The 18230-nt window shown below is 41.5% G+C and overlaps 1 protein-coding gene and 1 long non-coding RNA gene across 11 annotated transcripts in view; one reads left to right on the plus strand and one right to left on the minus strand.

Annotated features, from left to right (window-relative positions):
• The window catches only part of LOC149470744 (uncharacterized), a 126178-nt gene that overhangs the window by 76788 nt on the left and 31160 nt on the right, over positions 1-18230 (plus strand). For 5 of the 9 annotated variants that reach the window (XR_016308130.1, XR_016308124.1, XR_016308118.1 and 2 more), the window contains 4 exons: positions 170-282; positions 8215-8549; positions 9431-9542; positions 13229-14051. This is a non-coding gene — a long non-coding RNA (uncharacterized LOC149470744). The remainder of the gene's footprint in view (positions 1-169; positions 283-8214; positions 8550-9430; positions 9543-13228; positions 14052-18230) is intronic. The other 4 variants (XR_016308134.1, XR_016308136.1, XR_016308129.1 and 1 more) reach the window with 2 other exon arrangements.
• SCN2B (sodium voltage-gated channel beta subunit 2) overlaps positions 1-18230 on the minus strand; it is a 37136-nt gene that overhangs the window by 10506 nt on the left and 8400 nt on the right. Inside the window, exons 2-4 of one of the 2 annotated variants that reach the window (XM_089660886.1) lie at positions 15736-15899; positions 1676-1886; positions 62-258 (exon numbers count right to left, since the gene is read on the minus strand). In XM_089660886.1, the coding sequence (XP_089517012.1) occupies positions 62-258; positions 1676-1886; positions 15736-15899 (572 nt within the window). Of the gene's footprint in view, positions 1-21; positions 259-1675; positions 1887-15735; positions 15900-18230 lie in introns of both variants that reach the window. The other variant, XM_089660888.1, reaches the window with a different exon arrangement.

Below are 18230 nucleotides of genomic sequence, written 5' to 3' on the forward strand. Positions count from 1 at the left end.
AATCCCCATGTCCTTACTCACCCTCTCCCTCCTTTCCCCAAGCTCCTCATTGTTCACATACTTTCAGTTCGCCTTCGGGGTTTCCCTCCCCATCAGTCTTCACTTCTTCCTCTGTTTTTTGGTCGTCTGAGTTAAGATTTTGCATTTTCTTTTTTCTAACACATTTTAGGATGACCAGGAATAAAATGACAAGAGCTAAGAAACCTCCAACTGAAGCTCCAACCAAAACCGCAACCGTTGAATCTCTTTCTGGAGGAACTGAAAGGGGAGAACACAGAAGAGGTAAAAACACACTGGTCATAAAGTACAGAGGAAAGTCAAGCACTATTTGAACAAATACGCTGTTTGTCTACTCATGGAGACTGGGGTGCACATGCGGCTAATTTTATAGAGTAATAGATTCTTGTTTCTTTAGGTTTTCTATGCCCAAAAAAGATATAGGGGTTGATGTACTAAAACTGGCGAGTGCAAAATATGGTGCCGCTCTGCATAGAAACCAACCAGCTTCCAGTTTTTGTTTTTTTTTTGTTAAAGCTGAACAAGCTGTACTTAGAAGCTTATTAGTTACCATCAGGGCTTTTTCTCTCAAAAAATAGGTGCAGGAACTCAACTACGACCTCCCCAAACACCCCCCTCCCCCCCCACACACACCCTCCAACCCACATCAAATAATGGGTGTGGTCAATTTCATTATGTGCAGAGTTGGAGAGGTTACACACAGAGTGCGGAGTTCGGGGGAGCACTACATACATAATGCAGAGTTCAGAGGTGTGCTACACACAGTGCAGGGGTGTGCTACACAGAGTGCAGAGTTCAGGGGTGCACTACCGAGTGCAGAGTTCGGGGGGTGCGCTACATGCAGAGTGCAGAGTTCGGAGGGTGCGCTACATGCAGAGTGCAGAGTTCGGGGGGTGCGCTACATGCAGAGTGCAGAGTTCGGGGGGTGCGCTACATGCAGATTGCAGAGTTCAGGGGGTGCGCTACATGCAGAGTGCAGAGTTCGGGGGGTGCGCTACATGCAGAGTGCAGAGTTCGGGGGGTGCGCTACATGCAGAGTGCAGAGTTCGGGGGGTGCGCTACATGCAGAGTGTGGGGGTGCGCTACATGCAGAGTTCAGCCTTCTTCCACAGCTGGTTACCTGCGACTTCCTCATCCACATCTCACTTTCACTCCTCTTCAAATCTGACCTCTGCATGCAACCCCCCCCCCCCCCCCCGCTCCCATTCCCCCCCCTTAAAACATGTCTTACTTTTGTTGATGAATTAAGCTGAGCACTCAGCCGGCTCTAGTCTTCTCGCACACTGTAGATGACTCCGCCTCTCTTACTTGCAGGGAGATCATCCAATGGGGGTGTCGCATCTGCACTGCACCCTGAGCACCTGCATCTCCCTTGTTCCTATCCTACATTCAGTGGGAGCCGCTCAGGAAATTAGATCTGTGGGAGCCATTGGGAGACAAGCTGTCATTTGTAAACACAGAAGTCGGACCTCTGTGTTTACAAGTGATAGTGGTGAGCAAGGAGCAGAGAGTCTGAGACATAGGTGGGGGAACTAAGTTCTACCAGGTTCCAGCTGAAAAAAAGCCCTGGTTACCATGCACAGCTGCACCAGATTTTGCACTCTTCGGTTTTAGTAAATCATCCCCATAATGTCTCTAAAAATTTAGAATGACAAACCTTCTGTAAGGACTTCTAGACGAATCTTTCCAGTGCCTTTGTGTCGGTCTGGGGGATTCAGCACATAACAAAGATATTCCCCTTCATCTTGCAATTGAACATTATGAATTGTCACAGTTAAGTCATTTTTGCTGGGGTTTCCTGTAAATTCCATTCGGTTCTGAAACCGCTCAAGACGCTGGTTGATGATCTTCTTATCATACTGAATGAACTGTTAGTGGAAAAAGGTTATCAGAAGAAAACGTAAGGAAGTAAAGTCATTGAGGCACAAGGACACAGAAGGGTGTGCAGAAGGAAAGACAGTGGTAATTTTTACTGACACATTACCAACTTTTGGTTTTGTTAAGTGCTGTGGGGTTAAATTGTGCCCTCCTGAGGGTTTACAGTATTCTGATAGCAAAATTATTTTATTTGCATACATGTTTTTTGACACTCCATGTCTATAAATCACAATAGTAATCTTTTCTAGTTGAATGAGTTAAAGTGGTTGTTGTAAGCTTCAGTTATGAAATCTGAACGGTCAAGAAAAAAACACAAGAGGGCGCGCTCTCCTCGTGCATTACCATGATGACAGATTTATTAAAAGATAGATCACAAATACAGATGAAACTCGAAAAATTAGAATATCGTGCAAAAGTTCATTTATTTCAGTAATGCAACTTAAAAGGTGAAACTAATATATGGGATACTCATTACATGCAAAGCAAGATAGTTCAAGCTGTGATTTGTCATAATTTTGATGATTATGGCTTACAGCTCATGAAAACCCCAAATCCACAATCTCAGAAAATAAGAATATTGTGAAAATGTGCAATATTCTAGGCTCAAAGTGTCCCACTCGTATCAGCTAATTAAGCCATAACACCTGCAAAGGGTTCCTGAGCCTTTAAATGGTCTCTCAGTCTGGTTCAGTAGGAATCACAATCATGGGAAAGACCTGATAGTTGTGCAGAAAACCATCATTGACACCCTCCATAAGGAGGGAAAGCCTCAAAAGGTAATTGCAAAGGAAGTTGGATGTTCCCAAAGTGCTGTATCAAAGCACATTAATAGAAAGTTATGTGGAAGGGAAAAGTGTGGAAGAAAAAGGTGCACAAGCAGCAGGGATGACCGCAGCCTGGAGAGGATTGTCAGGAAAAGGCCATTCAAAAGTGTTGGGCTTTCACAAGAAGTGGACTGAGGCTGGAGTCAGTGCATCAAGAGCCACCACACACAGACGGATCCTGGACATAGGCTTCAAATGTCGTATTCCTCTTGTCAAGCCGCTTCTGAACAACAAACAACGTCAGAAGCGTCTTACCTGGGCTAAAGAAAAACAGACCTGGTCTGTTGCTCAGTGGTCCAAAGTCCTCTTTTCTGATGAGAGCAACTTTTTCATCTCATTTGGAAACCAAGGACCCACAGTATGGAGGAAGAATGGAGAGGCACACACTGCAAGATGCTTGAAGTCCAGTGTGAAGTTTCCACAGTCTGTGTTGATTTGGGGAGCCATGTCATCTGCTGGTGTTGGTCCACTGTGCTTCATTAAGTCTATCAGGAGATTTTGGAGCACTTCATGCTTCCTTCTGCAGATGTGCTTTATGGGGATGCTGACTTCATATTCCAGCAGGACTTGGCACCTGCCCACACTGCCAAAAGCACCAAAACTTGGTTCAATGACCGTGGGATAATTGTGCTTGATTGGCCAGCAAACTCGCCTGACCTAAACCCCATAGAGAATCTATGGGGCATTGCCAAGAGAAAGATGAGAGACATGAGACTGACCAATGCAGAAGAGCTGAAGGCCACTATTGAAGCATCCTGATCTTCCATAATACCTCAGCAGTGCCACAGGCTGATAGCTTCCAAGCCATGCCGCATTGAGGCAGTAATTGCTGCAAAAGGGGCCCAAACCAAGTACTGAGTACATATGCATGCTTATTTTTAAGAGGTCCGATTATTGTTCTATGTACAATCCTTGTTTTATTGATTGCATGTAATATTCTAATTTTCTGAGATTGTGGATTTGGGGTTTTCATGAGCTGTAAGCGATAATCAGCACAATTATGAAAAATCACGGCTTGAACTATCTTGCTTTGCATGTAATGAGTCTATCTCATATTAGTTTCACCTTTTTAAGTTACATTACTGAAATAAATGAACTTTTGCACAATATTCTAATTTTTTGAGTTTCACCTGTATATAATCACAAGCGTTTCGGGAGAAGAGCTCCCTTGTTCAGCTCTGAGGAAGGGAGTTATCTCGAAACACGTCAGCTATTCCAAACGGGCAGTTGTTGGGACAGGACCCCATTGACTGGGACTGAAAGATCTGGCTCTGTCTGTTTTTATGGTGTGCTTGTGATTGTCCATTTGTGACCTATCTTTTAATAAATCTGTCATCATGGTAATGCACAAGGAGAGTGCGCCCTCTTGTTTTTTTTTGTTTTTTTGTTTTTTCTGACTGTTCCTAGATTTCCTGATCTGTGGGCAGACACTGTGTGATATTGAGGAGCACCAAGATTTGAGCGCTGTTGTTTGACATAACTTTATGAAATCTGAAAAGAGCACAGCTACCTGTAGTGTTTACTTGTTTCTCTCCAAAGCTTTAAGTTCTCTCTGGTGCTCTGTTCTTCTGTTAACAGCATGAGTCACTTCTAACACGCTTTTCCACACATGAGATAAATTTGTGTAGGAGGGATTGGGTGTGGGGGGAGAGCTCAGCAGACAGCTTGTGTATTCAGAACATAGCTCATCTGTGCTGTGTGGAGGGGGATATGTCCCTTTCCTCCAATCAGCTCTAACTGCAGCTCCCTGCCCCCTCCTCTGTGATACTGAGAAATGCAGAAGGATTTTATCTAAAATCAGCACTTTTAAAGGGATGTACAAAACAGAAGACAGCAAATAAACAAGTAAAAATTATGCAGGAGGATTTGTTTAACCTCTGTGTATCATTTGAGGCTATTCACTTTACTGGGTTTACAACCACTTTAAATTTGCAAGCACTAGTATTTATAAAGGTCTCAAGGGATTTAAATACCTTCTTAGGAAACATTTTTCCTCACAGCTTGATCCTGCTGGTAACTAGGTGACCTGGATAGTGAGTTATTGAACAGTGGGAATCACTAGCTGCAGTAAAATGTCATTTTTTTTGACAATGCTTATATCTACAGAGGACAGTCAAGGCTTGCTTATACAGACACTATCACCTTGCCTATGCAGTGTTAGCCACACAGTTACATAAAAATCAGGATGACTCCTTGTAGCACCCTCTATTGTGCTGCTCGAACAGTGTAGTATATTGTATGTAAAATCATTATGTGACTCATGGTAGTTGTGTGGGTCATGTGATTAAGGTTGGGTTATTACAGGTCAGCTGGATGAATCTACAGGTTGTGGCTCTATTGCCTCCTCCTCACTCTGGAGGACCATAGAACCTTCCAGAGGTCAGTAAGAAGGAAGGGTGGAGGCCTAATCTGCATATTCATGGGGGATCTGGCCGATCCCAGGTTTGGAGGCCCTGGTAGAGTGGCACACTGGCCTATAAGTATGGGGGAGTCAGGCTGATAGAGGAGTCTGAGGAGACTGTTGGAATCTAGTAGGGGTCCCCTTGGCCTGGGGTGGGCCGGCCTCTGGGTTGGGTTCGGGCTAGCTCAGGAAGATTCATTCTGCGGAGAGGCACAGATGGGATCAGGCCTGGAGCAGCAGGAAGCAAAGGAACAGTGGGAGTACATCAGCACACTTTGGGATCTACAAGGGGAAAGACTGTCACATGTAGCAAGCTTTTCAAGGACAGTGTTGAGCTAAAGCCATCTATCCTTGATCTGGGAGATCTTCCAAGAAGCCAGGAGGGCTGGTAGTTCCTGCTAGCTGGGGAGTTGGGGAGCAGCTTTGTAGGGTGAGAGAAGATGTCTCTGCATGTAGCTACAGAAAGTAGATTTATTTTTGAGAAGCTGCTAGTTCCTTGCCCATAGGGGGCAGCTGCTACTGATCCGCAACGACTGATGGCTTTCAGGAAAAGAACAGTTCAGGAACTGCTTTGTACATAGCAAAGAAATGTTCGCCTTCTATTATTTCAAGTCAAATGGGGCATCCCATAATCCCTATTTCTCTATTCAAGTTAAATTCTCCTAAACAAAACAACAAAACCAAGTTCATTTACTGGTCACTGTCTCTGGATGCAAGTCTGCTTGAAAATACTAGTTGCCTGGCTGTGCAGAGGGAGGCTTAGGCTTAGACCCAAAAGACAGCGGCCCTCACGAGGGTAGCGCTACACTCCTGTTTAGCATTGCCATGCCATGCAGCAGAACTGATAGATGTCCCTCAGTGCTTCTGTAAAGGCCATACACCCCCCACTCACCCTGCCTGCACTCCCTTGCCAGTGCTTCCTCTGTCACAGTCGTCACTGTATTCAGCAGCATTGGCAAACCACAGTAGCAGTGATGTCACTCCTTTGGTCACGTGTCAGTTCTCGGGCCTAGCAATTGGCTGCTAGTCCTCAGTATTGTCACAGGCAAGGACATGATTCCTAATACCCAGAAGTGCCAGGTGTGGTTGGCAGTGAGGGATTGCTAGCACAGTATGGTGAGTATAAGGAGGTCAGGAGGTGCCTTTTCAGAGAAGCTTTCATTTTGGTAACCGTGTCTCTTTAAAGTGCTTTAATTGCTTATTCAGAGTGTGCAAATATGCTAATATGCATAGTCTGGGCACAAGAACACTTTTAGACTGCTTTAAGTGTTTGCACATTCTTGCTGTATACAGCTTACAATGTTAACATTTCTCATGTTGTAAAGACAGTCCTGAAGATCACTCAAACTCGGTATTTTACATAAAAATAAAACTTAAGTGACCACCATTCTTTTCTCTACAACTGGAAGCTGTAGATTGTACTTTGAAGTGAACCTATGTTTGGTTTAGTTGCTCTAAACTGGAGGCAGCCATGCATAGCAGACACCTAGAGCTACTACACTGCTTGCTAAGATATCTTTTAGAACTATAGAGAAGCCCTAAAACCCAGGGAGGTCTAATGGGTTAATGGTTGTCTCACCCACTTCCCACCTCTTACTATTGGTCTATCTTTGTAATGGGCAGCCTGGCTGACCAACAAGGATGAGCTTGCGTGACCTCCGAAGTCATCTCTAGCAGATCCCTGAACTTATGCTCTTTTTTTACTCTAATGACTGGTACATTCCAACCTCTTTGTTGCATGAGCTACAAGCAGGGAATGACCCATCCCACAGCTCATTGAAGTAAAAAAAGAGTAAAAGTTTGAAGTTCAGCTAGAGGTGAGTTCAGAGGACACCCAAGCTCATCTCTACTGACTAACAGTGAAGCCTCTCGGTGCTTTGTGTATCTGTCTTGTTTTCTGGGATTTAGGAAATATTTTACATTTTTATATGTTTACTTGAACTACACCAATCTTAGGCCAAATGCTTACCTAGGAAAGGTACATTTAAACAATAACAATAGCCTTAAACATAAGTATATAGACCGATTATGCTATCTGACATCAAGGATGTAGGTTAATTATGTTCACCTCACAGTTATTCCCTTATTCGTTATCCTTTCCCATTGTGACCCTGACAAAGCACTTTATATTATCAGATTCTCTTCATTATGCTGTTCTTTTCTTTCACCCTGTAGTTTTCCTGTGTTTTTCCATTTAATTTTCAGCTCTAGCGTCATTCACACCCACACCCTACACTCCTGCACCTGCTCTGCTAATTGACTGAGGAGGCCATCTCACCCACCTGCACCATGTTCTTGTGCTCCACAAAGCTAAACATCAGAAAAGAAATGTATGGTGTTATAGATGAATATGCCATGCTGACTAATTCAATACCCACTTCTTATTTTCGGTGCTAGACACCATGCTAGGTTCCTTATGTTCCTTCCCACACTTTCATCTATTCTCTGCAGGTCTTTGTGGCGCTCTCCAGTAACATGGTGGGTTCTACTTACTGATATATTGTTGTTCTTTCATTGCGTTCTGCCCACCCTTTACTGAAAATTTAAATTTTCTTTTCTTTTTTTTTTTTTTAACATTTAGTCCTTTTCACTAAAACCTCATTAATTGTGTTTAAAGAAAATTTGACTTCTGTTGTAATTCAAAGTTCATTTCCCACCTTTGAAAGTTCAACCACAAAAAGTATTTTTACTGGGAGGAAGAGGAAATGAAACATTTGTTCATGTATACTGTACTGGGTAAATAGGGATAAATGTGATTAAAAAAAGTTATTCAAACATTTTAGGTATAGACAATAAAATCAGATAGGAAGCATTATCCTGTAGTTTATGTAATTATATTCTAATTAGGAAATGACCACGCTTGTGAATTCTTGGGATGCATCATCTGCGATCTTTTAGTCATATTTTTAAATCATATATGAGAAGAGCTGTATATTAGAGTTGACTTTAGATACACAAAAACAACTGCAAAAATCTTACTAGTTGCATCTAGCTTTTGTAACATATATATATATATATATATATATATATATATATATATATATATATATATATATATATATGCATAATAACAATTTTATGATTTTCTTTCAGCTGTTCTGTTCCAAGCTATACCTACAGTAAGTAAAGCAAAACCAAGCGATCAACATCTTTTGAAGTCCTACTGGTACCTAAGAGGACTTGTGATGATAATGATTTTGGCAGTTTGTCAACAGCAGACCATTGGCAACTCAATATTGTAAAAAGGCTAAGAACCCTTGCTCTAGGGCACATGTGTCAAAAACGAGGCCTCCGGGCTGAATCAGGCCTGCCAGGCCATTTCATGTGGCCCTCGCACCTCTCCTGCTGCTGCGGCATCTCCCTTGTCTAGACCCTGTGCTTTCTGCTTCCCAGTTCTATCCTCACCTTCTTCCTGGTAGCAGTACAAGGTAAGGGGTGTGCACTGTGATGTAAGGGAGGGTGGGGGACTTTACTTCTAATGTTGGGGTAGTTCTTGACATCTGATGTAAGGGGGGTGCTCTGGACATCTAGTCTTAACGATACGACCAGCCCTTTGAGGCCAACCATAGAGTTGTTGTGGGATGAAATTGAGTTTACCACCCCTGCTCTAGGGCCTAAGCAAATATTAAGATCCATCAGCTCCTGGAACCCCTTTGCTGCCTGCAGAACAGCTCCATAAATCAATACTCTATTTCCAAAAGTGTTAAAATGTGTTGGTTCTGTAGCTGCCAAAGGAGTCTGAAATATACTAAATAAATATTAAGTGTTATCTTTTAGTGAAGTATATGATACATTTTAGGCTGAGTTTACATCTTAGCAATTCCCATAGATATAATGTAGTTAGTTATTAGCAGAAAATTACATGAATCATAGAATTATCATGAAAGTTAATCAGATTCATTCACATCTCTGAAACTATAGCTTGCATGAAATTTATTTATTCCTCAACATTTTGGCGCCCAGAAAAAAGAAATGAGTGGTAATGCAATAAAATGCAAATGTAGCTTTATATTTCATGACTAGCAGACAGTGATTTTTTTGCAGACAAGAATGTTCAAAAAATACTGTATGCAGGAAAATACACTTTAATATGCATGAATGCACAGAGATGTTTGCCATAATGTACATTAAAAAATATGCAAAGCTGCATGTATTTTCAAAAGGGAAAGTGTCGATCCAGCCTTACATAATGATAAATCTACATAACCACAATTTGCCATCTTCATATTTTCTATACTTTTAAGTAGAAATGCAATGCCCTAATTGAATGAAAAAAGGAAGTGCATTGAAATATTACTTTTCTCTATAGACAAACAATTGTTTGCACTATGGTGCTATCTACAAGAACATACATCACTTCTGTGTCCTGGAATGAAGTAGAGGTCAGTGGATGGAACCACAGAATACAGAGTAAGAGCAAGGTACTTTTGTAGCAGTATCTCTTGAAAACAGTGGAATTCAGTGGTGCAGTCAGGGGGAAAGGTGACTATGATATGCCTAATTTTCCTGTCAGCCTGTTTTTTTTTGTTTTTTTAGGTAGCTATAGTTAAAGCAACCCCACTCCTTCCCTGGTGCCATATTATGTCTACCAACATAACATACCTGCATTGCAGCCCCACTGAAAACCCAGTCTTTCCACCAAACAAACCATTTCTAGAGCATGGGAGTCACCTGCTCTCAACTCCCAGGAGGTTTGCAAAAAATAAAATAAAAATATCTTCATCAATGAGTAGCTTACAGCAATACTGCTGGATAGTGTGCCAGCCATGACTGACTACATCAACCCACTGGGCCTGGATCCTTCCCTGTTATATCTATAAATACCCCCTTGTTAGCCACCATAGACTCTTTCAGCCTTAATCAGCTAACCACACTATTGAAAACTCTTCTTAATTACACACATCACCACTTTGCCTTACTTCTCTTCACATCCCCTCTTTTTTCTTATTTTGTTCCATTTCACCCTCCCCAGGCTCTCACCCTTGCCCTTTCCCCAGTTCCCATCCATTGCTGTCTACCCTCACAACCCCTATGTTTGTAAACACGTTTGTCTACCCCATTGGTGTACCCTTGATACCACCTTCACTCAAACCCCCATATAAGCTACAATTCACCTCACATTTTACTGCTGTTCCATTTGGCATCCAGAATCACAGCACCATATCAAAACTTTGGATTGCTTAAATGTTGTATCTTGTACACCTTGCAGACATGTATTGCCTGTCTTTGTGATCCACCTCCATAGTGTTTATTGTGATACTTTCTATTCGACTGTTTCTATTTTTTTCTTCCTTTCTTAAAATCAAAAAAACATCTTGTAAAAGGAAGCCCTGTCTTTCCTGGTAATCCAGGTGCATGCTGAGATGGACTCTGAAATAGCTCCTGGTTTCAGTCAATCCAAATCATGAAAACAGTCTACTGACAGCTGTCTCACTGCTGAAAGAGAAACCAGTCAATAGACTGTTCTAATTGATCTCAATCCACTTGATATTCAGAAATATGTTTAATTCCTGATGAAGTAGGAGGTTTTTTTGCCCTCTGAAATGTGTTGGCTGCCTGTCATTGTGTTCTTTGTGTAATTTATAGAAACAATAAAATATCTTAACACGTTGGCGCCGAGGGGCCACATATTTGTGTACCAAATGTAAACAGATGTGGCGGGAGCATGCGTCCTCCCGGAAAGGTCCTGATTGCTGCTTGCGGTCAGGAGCTTTTCGATCATGTGACCGCCATGACAGCCAATAATGGAGGTCACATGACCCTTACCCTCACCCTGCCTCCTAGCATCACAAACCCCTTAGAGGGCCAGGAGCACCAGCACCAGGGTTAATAAATTTTAAGTACCCTTGTTCCTTGCCTGTTTTCTAAGTTGAAACATGTATTTTCTTCTCATTTCTGGCCACCCCCTTTCTGCTATATTTAGGGGAGTTTCCTGAATGTTGGAAAGCTGCCAAACACTAGCCATCCAGTGTTTTTAAGGACTTTCAATGTCGCCAATAGGGATTATGCATGCAGCTCCTTCTTTCCATTTTTCCCTAACCTGTAAAAACCTGACAGTGGTTCTGACTCCATACCATTCTGTCCAAATTTCCAAGTTATGCTTTAAGTGACCAGTCATCAGGACTGGGAGCTGTTATATGGGAGTGGTGCCTAGCATTATGTAAACAAATGCAGATATTCAGCAAATATTTATACTGATAATTGCACAGTATTTTTGTGGGGGCTGCTGCATGAACCAACGTGGTGGACAGGAACTCTTAACGGTAAGTTATGGCACCAAAAGGTGAAATTCCCATAACACTAGATAGACATAAGGACCTACATAAACGATCTGTACTATTTATATTTAACTAGGTAGGCCTTTCCACTGTATACTTTCTGGCAAATCTAAAGGAGATTGTATAATCACAGCATAACATACTGTATGTGGCCTGCTTCAATGCCACCCTAACACTCAACCCTTTCCCTGACAGATGGCTAGATAGGCAGGCAAGCAGACACATAGACGAATGATTAGACGGCAGACAATCAGACAGCTAGAGTAGTTATCAGTAGATGAACTCTTTCCCTGGCTGCTTAATGAATGACGTCAAGCAAAATGTTTAATGGAGAGAAGAAATTTACACACATTCAGAAGTTTTCAGTTTTGCAATTTAAAGACAAATCTGAAGTCTTGGTTTTAGAACCAGTTCACACCACATGCAGTCCAGTGCATTTTTTTTTTCTGCATCAAAAATGCATTGATAGTAAGTTACATGGTTTCCAATTGCATAGTTCACACCAGTGCAGCCAGTGCCAGTGCGTTCCAGTTTCAGAAAAAAAAAGAACATGCTGCATTGTTTCTGCACTGCACTGTACTGGAACGCAGTAAAACACATCAAAAGCACACCAAAACGCACCAAGAACGCTCTTGAATGCACAAGTCCTTAAGTAGAAGAAAGAGAGAAGGGGAAAAATGAACTGGAACGCAACAAAACCGCATCAAAAAACGCACAAACACATCCGGAACGCATTGCTATGTGTGAACCAGCCTTTATACACATGCACATAATAATTTTGCAGCTACAGCCCTACCATAAGTCTAGGTTCAATCAGCATTTTGCAGTGAGTTTTGCATTTTGCAGAAACGCACTACAGTCCATTTCCTATGGGACGCATTCATATCTCCACGTCTTCACCGGTGTGTTTTTTGAAAAGGGTCAGGGACTTTTTTAAACGCAAAATGTTGAGTTCTGGTTCAATAGACTTCAATGGAGACGCTGCAGTAATGCATGTAGTGCATTTTTTATGCTTTTTTGCATTTTAATCTGCCCAGCAACAAGTTGGCAAAAAAACACAAAACACATAAAAATGATCATATACGTGTCAAAAGAATGTGCAAAAACTCACACACCACAAAAAGCACTGCAGAGACAGACCAAAAGCAAACTGCATAGGTGTGAACCTAGCCCAAAGGCTGTCAGTACTCTCTATAGTATAAAATCATCAAGCTTACAAGAAAACCTTAACAGAATGTTAAAATAACCACCCTGAAAGGATCTAAAACTCATATGTAAACTAGTGCTACAAAAAAAACTGAAAAAAAGAAATTGGGAACTGCAGAATCAAAGCCTTTAAAATATTGAAAAGGAAGGAACACTGAGGGGTTGATTTACTAAAGGCGAAAAGAGTGCACTTTGAGAAGTACAGTTGCACTCTGCAAGTGCGGTTGCTCCAGAGCTTAGTAAAGGAGGTAAAGCTTCAGTTTGCAAAGAATACCAAATCACACACAAGGAAAATAAAAAAAAAATACAGTTTTGCTTGCACATGCACATGGAAGACCACCCTGTCCTTTGTTAAAATAAATGATAAAAGAAGTCTGCAATACTTTGTCCTGCAGAAAATGCTGCAGGCTGCCATACGTGAGCTTGTCAATGCATTTGGCCAGTATTCCTAGGCAAGTATTGCAAGTCTTTTGTCCATTATAATAGCAGACTGGTCATGATGAGGAGTGGTTTGGCTATCGGTCTGCTTTAATATCATTTAACATTTTTGCTTACTCCGTTCGAAAAAAGGTAGTGAAATTTAACTTTATTAACATTATTCTCAATTCATACATTTGTTTTAGTATCTGTAGCTCTTATTCTACTGCAAATCCAAAAACAGACCTGGCAGTTATGGTGAAAGTGTGTGCAGTGATGAATTTTCATAGTTATAGCCTAATTATAAGGTAAGACCTGTAGGTAAGATAACTTCTTTTTAATGTTATCTGCAGAAATAAATCAATATTATTGATGTTGAAGTAAAGGCATGTCACTGTCATGCTGATGGTTTAAATCTACATTCAAAATGGAATAACTCTAACTGGGTAGATACCAGAGGGTTAAGGAAGAAGTATGACTTCAATGTAAAAAATACTTTTTAATCCCCTTGGGGACACAGTGCACATGTATTTGGTCCTGTTCTGATTCATGTTGTGATTTGGAAATAAAAGAACATATTTTTCCTGTTTTTGCTGGCTGTAGCTCCACCCCAGGCTAAAGCCCAAATGATATTCAGTCCTATGGGGGAGACACAGCTAGCACTGAGCCCTTGCCCCCTCTCCTCTGTGTGCTGTGTGTTTCCTATGCCTTTAATCAGGGAATGCAGAATAGTTTTATATTGTTCTGGATTACCTGATCATAGTCACATTAGTCTGTGTCAATGATCAAGTAATACAGACATATAGCATGTATACAGCCTCATCAGAGTATTTTTCCTTTACCCTTCCTTCTCTCCTGCAAGGCTCTGTGTTTCAATGCTGGCTACATTACACCTCCCCCCTCCATCTGTCCTGCACAGCGCTGTATCAACAAAATGGCTTCAGACTCACAGGGAGATCCTGCGCCCAGCTCTGACATCACCCCTTCCTCTGATTTAGCTGGAAGCCACATGACTGAATGAACAGCACTGTAAGGAACTACAAATAAGTTGTATGTGATCTTAAACTGACCAAAATGTTAGATTTTGTTCAAGACAATTTACCAACTACTGTGGTGTAGGGTCTACATCAGCTCAACTGGGGTTCCATGAAATCCTAGGGTTCCTCCAGGTTGCTGGTGGCTCTTAAATGATAAGTTCACCTTTTGTAAAAAAAAACTAATAAATACAAATCTTTTTTGCAGGTTAAAATAAAATGTGTGGTTATTCTTTTTTCCTACAATGAGCCTGCAAAGCATTGCACCGGTGATCAGCAGATCGTTTGTGCAATGCAGGGTTCTTGCAGACCTGTCAGTGTATCTGTCTGCTTGTACCTAGCAGGCAGTTACAATCTAACAGGAAGACTCAAACGACTTAATTGACAACTACAAGCCGACAGCTGCAAAGGCTGTCTGTACTTGTTTCCCATTCACAGTTCTCTGTGAATGGGAAGCGAGCCGAAAAACGGGTGATTGGGGGCTGGTGCATCTGTGACATAATACACCCTGAATATGGGTGTAACATGTAACAGGTTCCGAAAGGTGAACTTATTCTTTAAGCTGTAGCCAAGTGACCTGTGATGTGTGATGGTGTCTACATGGTCCCAGGTCCAACTCCAGTTGGCAGAACATTTTAACTGTCTGTGAAGGTGGCAATTTGCCCATCATTGTAGGGAGGGCATTCTTCCCACTGACCACCAACGTTAGAGGTATTCTACCCACTGACTCCCAATTATGGGGCGGCACAGTGGCTTAGTGGTTAGCACGTCTGCCTTGCAGTCATGGGTTCGATTCCTGACCATGGCGCCTCCTGCATGGAGTTTGCATGTTCTCCCTGTGCTTGCGTGGGTTTCCTCCGGGTGCTCTGGTTTCCTCCCACACTCCAAAGACATGCTGGTAAGTTAATTGGATCCTGTCTAAATTGGCCCTAATAAGTGTATGTATGAATGTGAGTTAGGGACCTTAGATTGTATACCCCTTGAGGGTTAGGGACTGATGTGAATGTTCAATATATATATATATATATATATATATATGTGTGTGTGTGTGTAAAGCGCTGCGTAAATTGACAGCGCTATAGAAGTACCTGAAATAAATAAATAAACTTATTTTAACATTTGTTCCATGAGACCTGGAAATTGCTTCAAGGGTTCCTCAGGGTAGAAAGAATGAGACAAGCTGGTCTACATACTAGTTGATATTTTACTTTTTTATTTGGCATACCAAAATCTGACTATTTAGATACTTTACTTTACATTTCAGCACTCAAGACACAAAGGCCGAGCATGTAAATTGCTTCTGTGATGCAGGTCTAGATCTGAATGTTGTTGGTGACACAGTTTAATGACACACTAGTGGTCAAATGAGGACAAGCTGAAACAACGTTTATCTGTAAATGCAGATTTTCCTATAACAATAATAAGAAATTAAAATAATATAACATTAATGAGGTTGTGAGGACCTGTGAAAGACAAAAAGTCAACATGACGAGGACAGAATTAACAGGGTTATTTGAGTTGAAAGGATATCTGGACCATGAATGTTTTTATAAGGGACTACAGATGTACATTTACAAACTTTGTACAGTGCTGGTTCTTTAAATGGTATACTGGATCACACTGAATTGGTACAGTTCCATGATATCTAGATGAAATATACAGGAATCAACATCTCTCACCGTTTCCTCCGTACAATTGTCACAGCCCCGGTATGTCCAGTTCATAGAAAACTGTTTAGTATCCATCTTATAACAAGAGTTGAAGTTGCAGGGTAGTCGTATGTCGGTTCCATTTAGAGCATAGACAACTGTAGGCACCGTGATCTCCATACTGGAAGCAGGAACTAGACATACAGATGCAAATAGGTTTATGCCACTAATGATTGTAAGTTTAAAGCATTATCACATAAAACAATAAATCCTATACAGGCTATGGGGTTTCTGCAAGTAAGGAATTTCTTGCTCCACCGGAAAATACATTTGCAGTCTGGTACTAAAGTATATTAAAAAAAAATATAAAAAATATGTTAAATGATTATTGCAATGATTTGCTTGGATAATTATCTGAATGAATTCTGAATTGAATTAACAGCATCTGAAAGGGTTGGTCAATGCAGAACTGGCATATTAGTTTTGCACACATCAATAGGGTAAAGTCCAACTCCAGAAAACTTAAAAATGATCCCTTGCACTTAGGCTACGCCAAAGTAAAAACAAACAGAGTGATGTGCTGAAATGGACATCACACCGCTTCCTACCAGACCTCACACTGACAGCTGCCCGCATGATAAAAAACTGTGCTTTACACCGTGGGTTAGTATGATGAATCAGCCCCCAGTGTTGTGTGTGTGTGTGTGATTGCAGCAGTCGACTACTACATATTTGCTATACAGTATGTAGCTGATGACATGGATACCAGTGTAACAACCATACACAATTAGCTGTGCATCAAGAACTGCAATCTGGGAAGAAGATACTCTGTATCAGTCCTTCTCAACCAGAGTTCCTCCTGAGGTTGCTAGGGATTCCTTAAAGCATTATTCAAGGCAATTTTTGTTGATATTAAAATAACAAACATATAATACTCACCTGAACATACTTATCTGAGGTCCCCTGCCAGCACTCTTGGACATACACATTGCTGCTCAACCTTGCCCCCCCACTGTCTCTTCACAGGATTTGATTGCCAGCAGCAGGAGTCATGGCTCCTGATGCTGCCTCTGTGTCTGTGAGGAGAGAGAGACAGAGACAATTTTTAACATTTCTTCAGTTGCTTCCTGGTTTCTGGCCTAGGCTGAAATGACGTCATAGATCCGAGGAGTCTTCAGGAGGGGAGGAGTTTTCTCAGCTGAGCCTCATGCCTGAGCTAAGGGCAGCTCACTACATGAATAATCTGCCCTTACTCAAGATGGCCATGCTATCATTTAATATAGTTGGATAGAGCATGGGGTTATTAAAAAACAATCTGCCCTGGGTGGTGCTAGATACGCCACATTCTTTATTATTTTATTTACAGCTCAGTGCTGGGCAGAAGATCCTTTCTAGCTTTAGATCAGTGAATATGGCTTAGCCTTATCTGTGAACCTTCATTCATGCAGGCACTTGTTAATGTCTTAAAGCCCATTCCAAGAAGATAAAAAATTATCCCTTGCAGCGGGGCTGCACCCACACGACAAAGCTTAATAGCTCATTTTGTCTGAGGAAGCAGAGAAACGGTATCACTTTTCTGCTCTTCCACTCCCCCAGCAGATGGCAATCCCCATGATGCAGCAGTGGACTGTATCTCAGTGCCCTCATTTCCAGAGCAGGGTTATGGATCCTGCTGTGGTGTTAATGACATCAGTGCACATACTGCAGGGACTGGTCTAGCTGCATAGGGAAGTAGAGGGTTGGGTAAATATCTCTCATGTTATTGACCCCTTAGACAAAAATTAGCAATTAACAGGCACAGCCGCAATGCAAGAAATAATTTTAGTTGCCCGGAGTTAGGCTTTAAAAACAAATTAATTCACGTACATGATCAGCAAAAGCTGTACTTTCAGATTGTTCCGGTTCCAAGTACTGCAAGTCTCATAGACCCCCAGTTCTGTAGTCACATCTATCTATCGCTCCGGACATCATCCTAAACTACCATGTTTGGGGCCATGCTTTGGCTGTGAATACCTACATCTTACACCCCTTCGTGTATTTACATGTTAAAGCTTCATGGCTACAGCCACTCATATGTATTTCCCCTTTTTCTTATTCTGCGTATCACATGGTCGTGTGAGTTTCCCTTGCTGTCGGCCTGTTCTCCCTCACCATCACATTTGGTAGTTAGCCTATGAGATCAGGAATATGATGCAGGGAATTGATAAGATCTGAGACATACATACTGATAAACCCACTTGGTGGATTTCCTAGGTCCTGAGGAAGCACGATACACCCCAAAATGCATCAACCTATGCTTTTCATCTTCAAGGAATGTACCATTTAAAATTCTCATATGATTTCTGATAGAACTGGCGTTAGATTCACGTACTATGTTTTTAAGAAATTATACACATTTTTAATTGTATAAATAAAGATGTTTTATTTTTAATGATTGATATCACTTATTTGTACAACCATTGGAGGTATATTCATATCAAGTCCCATTCATTATATTGTTGGTCTAGTATTTCACAAGTGGTAAT

Source organism: Staurois parvus, unplaced genomic scaffold, assembly GCF_062004578.1.
Source record: "Staurois parvus isolate SC_StPar_1 unplaced genomic scaffold, SC_StPar_1.0 ptg000032l, whole genome shotgun sequence".
Lineage (NCBI taxonomy): Eukaryota > Metazoa > Chordata > Amphibia > Anura > Ranidae > Staurois > Staurois parvus.